At 35.8% G+C, this 13,704-nt stretch overlaps 1 protein-coding gene across 1 annotated transcript in view; it reads right to left on the reverse strand.

Moving 5' to 3' along the window:
- The window catches only part of LOC124798259 (anoctamin-8), a 197,921-nt gene that overhangs the window by 51,756 nt on the left and 132,461 nt on the right, over positions 1–13,704 (reverse strand). The window contains exon 9 of the mRNA XM_047261579.1: positions 6,751–6,886. Within this exon, the coding sequence (XP_047117535.1) occupies positions 6,751–6,886 (136 nt within the window). The remainder of the gene's footprint in view (positions 1–6,750; positions 6,887–13,704) is intronic.

Consider the following 13,704-nt stretch of genomic DNA (forward strand, 5'->3'; position numbering starts at 1 on the left):
CTGATCTCTCAACTCAGATGACACAATTGCTCAAAGGTTCAAAGAAAACTTGAGCCTAATTTCAAAAATGTACCCACCTCACACAATTATAGTTGGTGGTGACTTCAATTTATCCTCCATATGTTGGTGAAAATACATGTTTAAGCATAAAACATCATCGGAAATTGTGCTAAATGCATTCTCTGAAAATTATTTCGAGCAGTTAGTTCATGAGCCCACGCAAAAAGTAAACGGTTGTGAAAACACACTTGACCACTTAGCAACAAATAATTCTGACCTTGCAAAAAGTAAACGGTTGTGAAAACACACTTGACCACTTAGCAACAAATAATTCTGACCTAATAATGAATATCAAAGTGGGTACCTGGATTAGTGAACACAGGACGGTAATAGCGAGATTGAATACTGTAACCCGCAGATCCTTCAAAAATAAACACAAAATATATCTATTGAAAAAAGCAGATAAAAAGCTTTATGCCTTCCTGAGAGACAATCTCCACTTCTTCCAAATTAATGATGTAAGTGTAGACCAGATGTGGCTTGAATTCACAGAAATAGTATCAACAGCAATTGAGAGATTTATACCAAATAAATTAACAAACAATAGAGCTGATCCCATTTGGTACACAAAACAGGTCAGAACACTGTTGCAGAAACAAAAAAAAGAGCATGCCAAATTTAAACAAATGCAAAATCCCCAAGATTGGCGATCTTTTACAAAAGCTTGAAATTTAGCACTGCCTTCAATACGAAATGCTTATAATAGTTTCCACAATGAAACTTTGTGTTGAAACCTGTCAGAAAATCCAAAGAGATTCTGATCATATGTAAAGTATGTTAGCGGCAAGACACAATCCACGCCTTCTCTCTGCAATATCAATGGAAATACTATCTGTGACAATGTTGCTAAAGCACAGTTACTAAATACAGCCTTCTGAAATTCCTTCACCAAAGACGACGAAGTAAATATCCCCAGAGTAGTGAAGCAACTTAAATCACTTAATAAAAGCAAGTCTTCCAGTCCAGACTATATACCAATTATGTTCCTTTCAGAGTGTGCTGATGCAGTAACCCTATACTTATCAATCATATACAACCACTTGCTCAACAGAAGATCCATACCCAAACACTAAAAAGCTGTACAGATCGCACCAATACTCAAGAAAGGCAATATGAGTAATCCACTAAATTACTGACCCATATCATTAACATCAATACATTGCAGAAATTTGGAACATATATTGCATTCGAACATTGTGAATTACCTCGAAGAGAAGTCTATTGACACATAGTCAACATGGATTCAGAAAACACTGTTCTCGTGAAACAAAACTAACTCTTTACTCACACAAAGTAGAGAGTCGTATTGACAAGGGATTTCAGATTGATTCCCTATTTATAGACAGCTTCTGGCACTGTACCTCACAAGCAGTTTGCAATCAAATTGCGTGCTTATGGAATATTGGCTCATTTACGAGGGTTGGAACTTAAATAGAGGCAACTATTTATTCACAACCGATACAAAAGAGTTGCATGTTTGCACCTGCTACTGTCCTTCAGAGTAGTCACCAGCGTTGCATAGAACCTGTTGCTAGCCATGTGGAAGGCATAGTATACCGTTAGCAGAGCCTGTTCTGTTGATGGTGCGAATGGGGTGGTCTAAAGTTATGGTGATTCTTGTGTACGACTGTGATGGTGTTATCCTAATGCATTACGTACCTCCAAAGCAGACTGTCAATGCACAGTATTACTGTTCACTTTTGGAGCATCACCTGTGACCAGCTTTGCGAAAGAAGCGGCGACACTTTCTGCGCAACCCACCCATCATTTTGCACGACAATGCATGGGCGCATACAACGCAAGCTGTGGCTGCTCTGTTCAGTCGACGGAACTGGGAATTACTTTACCATTCACCATACTCCCCAGACTTAAGTCTTTGTGACTTTGATTTCATTCCGAAGATGAAGGAAGCACTTCGTGGCATTCACTTCAGAACTGTTCCAGAGATTCGACAGGCAGTAGACTGCTCCATTCACACCATCAACAGAACAGACTCTTCTAATGGTATACTACAACTTCCTCATCACTGGCAACGGGTTCTACACAATGCTGGTGACTACTTTGAAGGAAAGTAACAGGTACAAACATGTAACTCTTTTGTATCATTTGTGAATAAATAGTTGCCACTATCCAAGTTCCAACCCTCGTATGTGACTGGATTCATAATTTCCTGTCAGAGAAGTCACAGTCTGTAGTAACTGATGGGAAGTCATTGAGTAAACCAAGCGATTTCTGGCATTCTCCAACGTACTGTTATAGGCCCTCTGCTATACCTTATATAATAAATGATTCAGGAGGCAATCTGAGCATATGTCTTAGGTTGTTTGCAGATTATGATGTTGTTTATCATCTAGTAAAGTCATCAGAAGATCAAAACTAACTGCAAAACAATTTAGAAAATGTATCTGTACGGTGTGAAAATTGGCAATTGACCCTAAATAATGGAAAGCTTAATGTCGTGCACATGAGCGCTAAAAGGAATCACACTTCAGTCACATGATTAATCAATCAAATCTGAACGCCATAAATTCAACAAATACCTGGGAATTACAATTACGAACAACTTAAAATGGAAAGAACACATAGAAAATGTTGTGGGGAAGGCAAATCAAAGTGTGGGGTGGACATCATTAAAACAAACGCATTTCTCATTGCACTGGGATCTTCTCATGGAATTCCAATCTCCAACTTTCTCCTCCAAATGCAAAAATGTTTTGTTGACACTGACCTACATTGTGAGAAATGATCATCATCATAAAATGAAAACAGAGCCTGCACAGAAATGTATAGGTATTCGTTTTTATTCTTCTTTACCTGCTGTTTGAGAGTGGAATGAGAATTATTGTTAAGGTGGTTCGATGAACCCTCTGCCAGGCACTTAAGTGTGATCTGGAGAGTATCCATGTAGATGTAGATATAGATGAAGCAAATCTTAGCCACTAGTGACTGATGTGTAGGAGCAATGGAATGTGGAAAAAGTTAATTATTTCTTGCTCAATTCTACCTGTGTTACTCGCTGATAATATTACTTTTAGTACTACTGATGAATTCATAAAATCCTTAAGCCTCTATAACAGTTGAAATTTTACACCAAACTGTTTTCATTGGTTTCTATGCAGAAATTTTCGAGGAAACATAAAATATTACATGTTCACACAATGCAGTAGCTGATATTTCGAAATATTACAATGGGCAAACATTATCTGGGACCCAAGAGCTGGTTACCCGAGTGATGACATCTTTGCTGTACATTCCATCAGCAGTTTGTTCTTGGTGACAGCTGTGTCTACCTGAACCTAAATCCACACTGGAAGTCATCCTACATTCCACCCTTCTTTGACCCTAAAATGTATTTTACAGTTTTTTGGGACATACCGTTACTTAGGCTAATTCTGTGGTTTTCATATTATTCATATTAAAAGTAACTTAATTAATTAACACTTCTCTCTTTGTACTACTGCTTTTTCAAAAGAAAGATTTTAACAGCAATGTATTCTTTGTCTGTAATTGAACACACATTTTCATGCAAGCACTTTGTGCTACACCCAAATTGACATTAAATAATTTGGGCGGAAGGGGTGGGGTGAGAAGTTTTGTGTGTGTGTGTGTGTGTGTGTGTGTGTGTGTGTGTGTGTGTGAGAGAGAGAGAGAGAGAGAGAGAGAGAGAGAGAGAGAATTAAAAGACATCAAAAAAGAACACAATAAAGGAAAATTTTAAAAGTGATGAACAAGGGAAGTTTGACTTTAAAGGATGACACAAAGACAATTTGAAGTTTATATTCGGTAACAAAATTGTGTAAGCCATCTCTTTAGATGATAATGCTGACGAGGGACAATAAGTCTTTTGGGCCATACTCTTCTACAAAGAAAGGGCACTTAAATTGTGTACTGAACTCATCTAAAGGGACTTATCTTTTTGGGTTACTAGGAATGTTTAAAAAGTTTCAGCTGAATCTAAGATTCACTTCTACATAAGAGACAAAATATACTCTGCATAGATGTTATAGGGGAGTAAAAGGAAAGTGACATAAGCATTAAGACATAGCAGATACTGTAAATTGATTTGTGTAATCTGTGCTTGTAAATCAGAGTGAAAAAAGTATTCTGAATGACAATGAGCAAAAAGCAAAATTATTGTTTAAGAGGTGCAAATATTACAAAGATTTTTATGAAACAGTAAACAGAGGTAGCTTTGTGCAGAAACAAACAGTTTACATATCAAGGAGCTGTATTCAACCAGTTGCAATATTTTATGGCAGTAATGACATGTCTACAGAGGTTTTTCAATGGACTTCAAATATTTAAGGTTACAATACAAATTACACTTTAAGGCATTGCATGTTACATAGAATTCTCAAACATTATTACTTTTATTTCTTTAGCACTGAAAATCTAGTATGGATGATATCTATTCTGTTTGCTGTGAAATGTCTCAAAATGAAAAGGTTGAAAAGGACTACCTTAAGCAGTTGCGGTTAAAAGATTTTTGTTCAGGGGCAATAGTCAAGACAAGGCTGCCAGACCTGAAAAATTTTATTAAGTTACTGCAATGACAAAGTCTTCCTAGCTTTCTAAATTGCATGGTGGTTGGTTGTAAAAGTCCAAGGAGAAATGTGATTTGTTAATTACATCATATGTTTCATATGACATATGATTCGGCAATGCAGGTACTAACTCAAACGATAAGCTTTTTCTTACTTAATATACACATGTTATATTGTAAGAAAATTCTACTGAGAAAACTTAAATTACACGGAGATAGTATCGTTGATCAGTACTTATCTGCTCAAGAGGAAGTTTAGAGTACTGCCAATAAAAATCCTAAACTTAAATGTAAATTAAAAATATAAAAGTGGGATTATTAAGGGAAACTGAAAAGGAGGGACTGGTCACTCACATTCTCATATGGGTTCCTCTAAATGCCATGTGTCAGTGGTCTACCGCTCCTTACCAACCTTCCCACAGCCAATCGCTTCTTACTCCCTAATGAAAGTTCCAGAAGACTGAAAAGTTGTTCTACTTTTAAGGTTTCTATCAGCACCAATTGAAATTTTACCTCCTGAAAGTAAATAATGACCATCTATTCTGTCTTCTTGCAATTTATCAATATTGAAAATGTTATCATATCTCTATCAACTTCACTATTTCAGTGTTCAAATACAGACATTCACACTCACACTCAAGGGCATGCTCCTCTGCCCAAACACATACACGTGCCCCCCCCCCCCCCCCCCACACACACACACGTGTGTGAGAACTTATATATCTCATACGGAAAATACTGTGATTGAACCTTACAAATCAGATTATCCACCTAAACTACATTTTTAAATAAAATAGAAAGAAACATTCCACATGGGAAAAATATATCCATCCACAACATATACAGATACAAGCAGACATATTGGCCTTTAAATATGTCTGCTTGTGTCTGTATATGTGTGGATGGATGTGTGAGTGTGTGCGAGTGTATACCTGTCCTTTTTTCCCCCTAAGGTAAGTCTTTCCACTCCCGGGATTGGAATGACTCCTTACACTCTCCCTTAAAACCCACATCCTTTCATCTTTCCCTCTCCTTCCCTCTTTCCTGACGAAGCAACCGTGGGTTGCGAAAGCTTGAATTTTTGTGTGTGTGTTTGTGTGTTTTTTTAAATTGTGCCTATCTACCAGCGCTTTCCCGTTTGGTAAGTCATGGAATCTTTGTTTTTAATAAACTACATTTTTAAATATACAAATTTTGATATATAAGTGGAATTTATTAAGATTATATCTTTCATATCCTAACTTCTGTTACTTTTTGCTGGCATTATCTCCGCTGCTCTAAGTTCAAATTCTGTGTGAACCTGAGCATTTCCAGGGTATGCTATTACCTCACCACCAACATATTGAATTTACAGATTCTACATACTCTGGCATATAATCCATAGCTAAAAGCTGCAACCACATAAGATTTTTGGTGCTCTGCTTCACAATGTCTTGTCAGTGTTGCACAGTCTCACTGTTTAGTTTCTTGAGAAAGGCATACTTTGTATTTACACTAACCAGCCAAGTTACAGGCTGGGAAATGAACTAGTCTTTAGTAGCAGTGCCTGGGAATATAATGAAATATTAACTTTTGAAACACCATGTTTTATACCTGGATTTATTGTTTGTTTGTATTCTAAATTATGAGTATTGTATGGCATGGTACACATTTTTCAAATAAAAATTACATAAAGAGGAAAACAATACAACAGAGGCTTATCAAAGTAAGTACACAACACATTTAGAGCACATGATAACTTTGAATAGTAAATATTGCTTATATCTGTAAGTATGTCTGTAAACCTGAATGAATATGGAGCCCTTATGTGGTGTCACTTTTGGTACTCTTGTTCATTGCATACAATGGCATTAACAGTTATTTCATTTTAATGACAGAAACATGCATGAAACTAAATCTTTGGTATTCACATAGAAATGTTCTCCAAGACCAGAAGGAAAATTTCGAGAAATTTTGAGAACAGGCAATGCATACTACGGAAGAGTAAGTGCCCAACTTTCACTTCTGCAAGCATTACTTAATTATGCCGAGTTTGCTGCAGCTTTTAACTTTTGTTTTTATTCTTCCTCCACTGTTTATTGCGAGAAAAGATTCATGTGTCACAAGTGAAGCAAAACAAAATTATCCATTAAAATAAAGTTACATACCTTTGTCATTCAGCCAACAAGCTACTTTATAGTAAGCTTCATCCAACAATGTTATAACAACAGCAAGAAATATTTTGGGCAAGTAGCTTAGACAAAACATATAGCCTCTGTCTGTTATGAAGTGGTCCCACCAATCCTGAAAATTTTGGCAATTACTTCAGACTACATCACAATGCAAACTATTTGATTCAGATGAGAAAAAACTTTATAAAAAGTAATTGGGACTTATTTCGCTATGTGTTTGTTTTAATTAAAGAACCTTACTATGCAACTATATTTCAGCACCCAAAGTTAGTTTGCTTAAGTATTAGATTTCATATACTAATTTAACATAATGTGAATATTTTGAAAAAAAAAAAAAAAAAAAAAAAATGTACTGCAGACAAATAACCAGGGCTTTCCAGATGTTGCATGAAAGTTAACTTTTTCTACTTTACAGATACGTGTGCACTAGTGGAGTAATAATAATTCCAATCTTTGGTTTGGTCATGAAATAGTCGAGGAAGATAAAGGCAATATCCATTAGTAATATAAACAATTTCAGCATTTCTATAAATGTTTCTGGATATGCAAAAGTGTTGTCATGCTGTAACAGTAATCAACATTTTTGCAGCCATTGCAACTGGCCCTCACAACACTTGTGAATTTGCTTCTGGCCTACAGCCTTGCTGGACTAATGCCACTTCCATTCTTACATGACACTGCAGCCTATCCCTACTATCAGGTGTCATGAACATAACAGAAAACTGGTTCTGAATAGATGATTTGAGAAAGGAGGTGAGAAGGTGACATGTTTTACTGATTATGGCATTTACTTAAATTTCTACAATCTGGCATTGACAAGTGAGGGCCAAGCCAGTGCTGAGACTTAGTACAGCTCCCACAGTATCTGGTGATAGCTAAGACAACACAACATTGCGATATTTGCCTTTGGCCCATAGCACGGGAACTGCTAGCAGCCAAGACTATCAAGGCCCGTATCCATCATGAGTCTTGGCGCAACATATTATATGTAGTCAAGTGTGCCATTATGCTCCCCGAAGACTTGCACAATGAGGACGGATACCTTACTGTTCTTCTCAATTTCCACAACACGCTGGATGTCAAAGTGCTGTTGCTTATGATAATAGTGGAATCTATGTAGACATCCACTGAATAGTCAGATCAGACTAGAACTTCAGATACAACAGTAAAGACTAGAGTGAAAATTCTCTGAAAGCTTCCATAAAAATGTCTGCTGAAACTGGTGAGAGCCGTTATTCCATAACTACAACATCCATCTATTTGTAGAGCTTCTCTTTTCACTTAAAGTATGTAGTTTTAAGTCAATGATATCCAAGTTCACATCCATTTCTGTAAAATGCTGACTGTGTACTCTATTGACACATTTGTGAATAAGGACTTAAAGTAGAAGTTTACCACAAGATCTATAGATGAGTTACACTTCTATTTTTCAAGCCCAACTATGTCCTTAATGAACTACTGTGCGGTAATGCTGCAGTTTCTGATCAAAAGTTTTCACAAATATGTAGGTTGGCAAATTGATACCACCGACATTGGGCAATTTTATATTATTTAAAACAAACAATCAGCATTTCAATATTTGTACTCACATACTCTGATAGTTTTGCAGAATGAGAATCTGCTCTAAAGGTATCAGCAAGGATTTCACAAACAAGGTCTTCTGAAAATGAGTTTGTTGTGTTAAGCTATTAAATCCAGCATACCACAGACAATGGCACACACGTTGCTGCTCAATATCCAGAAGGCATTTCATACAGTAGACTAGTGGTCGTAAAGCTATCGCCCACAGACTGCATGCAACCCGGATCAAGTGTTCACGTGGCCCATGGTTCTCACATGTATTTTATAATATATATGTGTTGGAGCTAAGTGGCAAATCCAAAAACATCAACAACCATTAAGACATTCTTAAGACTGTAGTTGTCCTGCTCAGTAACTAACAAAAATGTTTACAGAGACACCAATACTGCAAGTTGTGCTTACTTTTAATTGACATTGGTGAATTCAGGTCTGAGCTAGGTAAAGTTGGCCACTTACCTCAGGGTGAGGGGTAAGTAGTGTGACCACTGCAGATGCAGGATTAGATGTTGTGAGAGTTAGTAATGTGTTCCATGGATAATTTTGCATGATAGAGCGTAATGATGTGGACAGAGTCATTATACATTCATGCCACAAATTAATTTGTGTATATGGTTATATTCTGAACATTACTTTTCTTTTAAGATATACAGCTGTGAGTTAGTAATTTCAACCACCATCTTTTACACATTACAATAATAGAAATTCTTCTATGGAATAGGAGTCGTCAAGCAGAAACTTTCTCAGTTTGTTATCAAATTTTACTTTTGCTGTCTGCCAGACTTTTTTATCACTGTGTAAATGATCAAAAATTTTTGTTGCAGCATTTTGCACCCCTTTTTTGCTAAAGACAACACTAACATGGAGTAATGAATGTCATTTTTCCTTCTGGTATTGTAATTACATACCTCATTGTTCCTCTTGAACTGCAGTGCATTATTCACAACAAACTTCATGAGGGAATACATATACTATGACGCAGTAGTCAGAATGCCCAACTCCTTAAACAGCTGCGTACAAGATGATCGTGGGTGAGCGCCACATAATATTCTCACGGCACTTTTTGCACAATAAAGACTTTCTTTCTAATATGAGTTACCCCAGAACACTATTCCATGTGACATTATTGAATGAAAATAAGCAAAATGTGTCAGCTTAGTGATTTGTCTTTCCCCAAGATTTTTAATGATTCTAAGCGCAAATGTGGCTCAACTAAGTTGTTTGAGGAGATTCAGAATGTATTTTTTTCCTATTTAAATTCTCATCAATATGAACCCCTAAGAATTTTGAAGTTTCCTCCTATTTATTATTTCCTCACCATGCATTACACTTATCATTGGTATAGTACCTCTAAATATGCAGAACCGAATATGTTGGGTCTTTTTAAAACCGTGAGCATTGTCACTGGGAGAAAACCTGTAAATGATACTTTTAAGAACTTTGTTTACCATTTCTTCTGTTACTGTATGTGTGCTTAGATTGATTACAACACTAGTATCCTCTGCAAAAAGAACTAATTCTGCTTGTTGAGTACAAGATGGAAGATTGTTATATATATGAAGAACAGTAGTGGACCTAAGATTGAACCTTGGGGAATCCCACGTGTGATTTCTCCTCAGTTACAATTATGGACCTGGACTCTATTTCTTGAATTCTTAAGTACAACATTCTTTTGGTTAGATATCCATTGGTTGGCTGTACCATCAGTCCCATAAAATGGGAGTTTATCTAGGAGAATAATGTTATTCACAAAGTCAAATGCCTTCAAGAGATCACAGAACATACTAATTGGTGCTATTTTGTTATTTAACGCTTGTAAAATCTGGTTAGTGAATATGTAAATGGCATTCTCAGTAGAGCAACCCTTATGAAACCCAAACTGTGGTTTGCTATGGATACATTTGCCGCTAAGGTGAGATATTATTCTAGAAAACCTCACCTTCTCAAAAATTATGGAGAATAATGTCAGCAGTGAAACAGGTAATTATTGACATCTCTCTTATCAGCTTTCTTAAAGAAGGGTTTAACAATGGCATATTTCACTCTCTCTAGGGGAAAATACCCTGAGTTAGTGATGCATTACATATTTCAGGTAAGAATGGGCTTATGACAAGGGAACAAACTTTTAGAACTCTATTGTAAACACCATCAAAACCAGATGAACGTCCATTTTTGAGAGAATGTATAATTTGCTTAATTTTAAAGGAGAAGTTGGTGATAACCTCCATATGACTGAATTTTATTCTGGTTAGTGAATATGTAAATGGCATTCTCGGTAGAGCAACCCTTATGAAACCCAAACTGTGGTTTGCTATGGATACATTTGCCGCTAAGGTGAGATATTATTCTAGAAAACCTCACCTTCTCAAAAATTATGGAGAATAATGTCAGCAGTGAAACAGGTAATTATTGACATCTCTCTTATCAGCTTTCTTAAAGAAGGGTTTAACAATGGCATATTTCACTCTCTCTAGGGGAAAATACCCTGAGTTAGTGATGCATTACATATTTCAGGTAAGACTGGGCTTATGACAAGGGAACAAACTTTTAGAACTCTATTGTAAACACCATCAAAACCAGATGAACGAAAGTTGGTGATAACCTCCATATGACTGAATTTTATTCTGGTTAGTGAATATGTAAATGGCATTCTCAGTAGAGCAACCCTTATGAAACCCAAACTGTGGTTTGCTATGGATAAATTTGCCGCTAAGGTGAGATATTATTCTAGAATACCTCACCTTCTCAAAAATTATGGAGAATAATGTCAGCAGTGAAACAGGTAATTATTGACATCTCTTTTATCAGCTTTCTTAAAGAAGGGTTTAACAATGGCATATTTCACTCTCTCTAGGAGAAAATACCCTGAGTTAGTGATGCATTACATATTTTAGGTAAGACTGGGCTTATGACAAGGGAACAAACTTTTAGAACTCTATTGTAAACACCATCAAAACCAGATGAACGTCCATTTTTGAGAGAATGTATAATTTGCTTAATTTTGAAGGAGAAGTTGGTGATAACCTCCATATGACTGAATTTTATGGAAGTAATGTTTTCAACATACTGATGTGATTTTGCTCTTGAACCATTTGTCCTATGCTTTCTACTACATTTAGGAAATAATTATTAAATATATTTGCTAACTGTGACTCATCATTCACAGCCCTTCCATTCACTTCAATAGTGATGTTATCCTGTTCTGTGGCCAGTTGTCCTGTCTCTTGCTTTACAATATTTCATATTGTCTTATGTCTGCTTTTGGAAGTACTGATTTCTGAAATTATGTGCATGTTTCTTGATTTTTTAATAACCCCTTCTTAGTAATTTTGAGCATATTTTGTAGTGTGCAACTACTGCAGCATCCCTTCTTGTTCTTGCCAAAAGATACACAACCTTCTCCTTATCTTTTTCTTTTACAAGATACTTTAATCCCTCTCATGATCCATGGTTTTTCACCTGTCTGTTTTGTGTGTTCCCTGACTAGCTTATGCGGAAAGCTATTTTGAAATAATGATATAAATTTATCATGAAATAGATTAAATTTTATGTTAGCACTTGGTTCACTATAAACTAGGTCCCATGTCATCTCCCGTAAACTATTCTTACAAACATGTGTCCTGGAGTCATTAATTATTCTGATTTCCACCGAGGAGTATCCATACTGTAAGGCACTATGTTATTTATCCTAACTAACTGTGCATCATGATCAAAGAGACCATTTGTTACTGGGTAAACAGTTATTATCTCACTTTGAGCTTCATCAACACTATTGTTGATATATTACTGGAAATAGTAATAGCCATACAATATCCCAGGAGTAACACTCTGATGTCTCAAAAGTCAAATGAATGCATAAAAGTAGTAGCAGGAAAAGCTGTTTCCAGGTTAGGATTCAGTGGAAGAATCCTAAGGAAACTTAATTCATACACGAAGAAAGTGATTTACAAAACACTCATTCAAATTATTCTTGAGCATTGCTATGCAGACTGGCACTTTCGCCACATAGGATTAATAGAAAAGATCACAAAAACTCAAAGAAGAGTGGCATGTTTTATTAGGGTTTGTTTAGCAAGAGCCAGAGGATTATGGAGATTTATCAAACTCACGTAGCAGACTCAACAAGAGAGGTGCTGTGCATAATAGAGAAATATATTGTTAAAATTTCCTGAAAGTATATTCCAAGAGATTTAGTCTGTATATTACTTCTCTGACCTACATCTTGTGGAATGACATCAATAAGAAAATCAGATAAATTACAACTGATATGGAGGCTTATCAACAGTAGGTCTATCTATGCTGCCTGTGGATGAAACAGTAAAGTGAGGAAATGACAGTGGTGTCTGAAGAACCCTCTGCCACACACAATAAAGCAGCTTGCAAAGCATAGTAGGACTATAAACAATTTTTTCTGTTTAATGTGGGAAAAGTGGTTTTTTGGTTTGTAACATTCATTTGCTGCACTTGGTACAGTAAAGCTTTATGTTGGGTGATTTCATCTCAACTTATGGTCATGAATTTCTCTGGAAAAATATATATTAGATCTCTATATCATGAGTGTTAACGTAAGAAGTATTTTAGTTTTATCTTAATTTCCATAAATGATATGACTGTTTGAAAAACGTACATTTTGTAAAACTCTTAAAACAGAAGAAGAGAACAAAAAAATATAACTAATGAACAAAACACCTTCGGTGTGTTACAGTTCCCTCTTAGTGTGCTGAAATTTAGTTGACATCTGCACACGTATGGGCTACCTTACAAATTTAAGGCGAAAATGCAAAATTTAAGTTAATTTTTCCAACTTAAAATTTTTTTCCTAGTTTGGAAAGTCACAGAAAACTATCTTTTCTGTCATATTACCACTATCTTTTCTGTCACATTACCAGACACCACTGATGTAATTATAAACAGTATCTTCTCTGCTCCATCTATCTGTATTATGCAAATATTTATTAATAGAAATGTACAAAATTGCATTTTTAGGACTTTTTACGAATTGTCAAAAACCCCAATCAGAAAACTTTCGAGAATTACACAAAAATTGTGTGGTTAACATATTAGTAATAAGTGCAAACACAATGGGCAATATTTTTCTGCATATATCACTGAATTTCTGGCATAAAATATGCATTTTGTCAACACTGTTTCCAGCACTCTTCTGTTTATAATAAGCGAGTAAGAACTTGTACATAATCCATTCTGCATCGAGTTTTGTGTTTAGTTTGATCTTTTTGTTAGGTACAATATCAGTGAGGAAATACAGTAGTGAAAGAATGAGGTGTGTGGACTACATAAAAGAGACACAAGAAGGTGGTGTTTAAGGAAAGTGAAAAACGCTTCACAGTTGTT

This window comes from Schistocerca piceifrons, chromosome 5, assembly GCF_021461385.2.
Source record: "Schistocerca piceifrons isolate TAMUIC-IGC-003096 chromosome 5, iqSchPice1.1, whole genome shotgun sequence".
In the NCBI taxonomy this organism is placed as follows: domain Eukaryota; kingdom Metazoa; phylum Arthropoda; class Insecta; order Orthoptera; family Acrididae; genus Schistocerca; species Schistocerca piceifrons.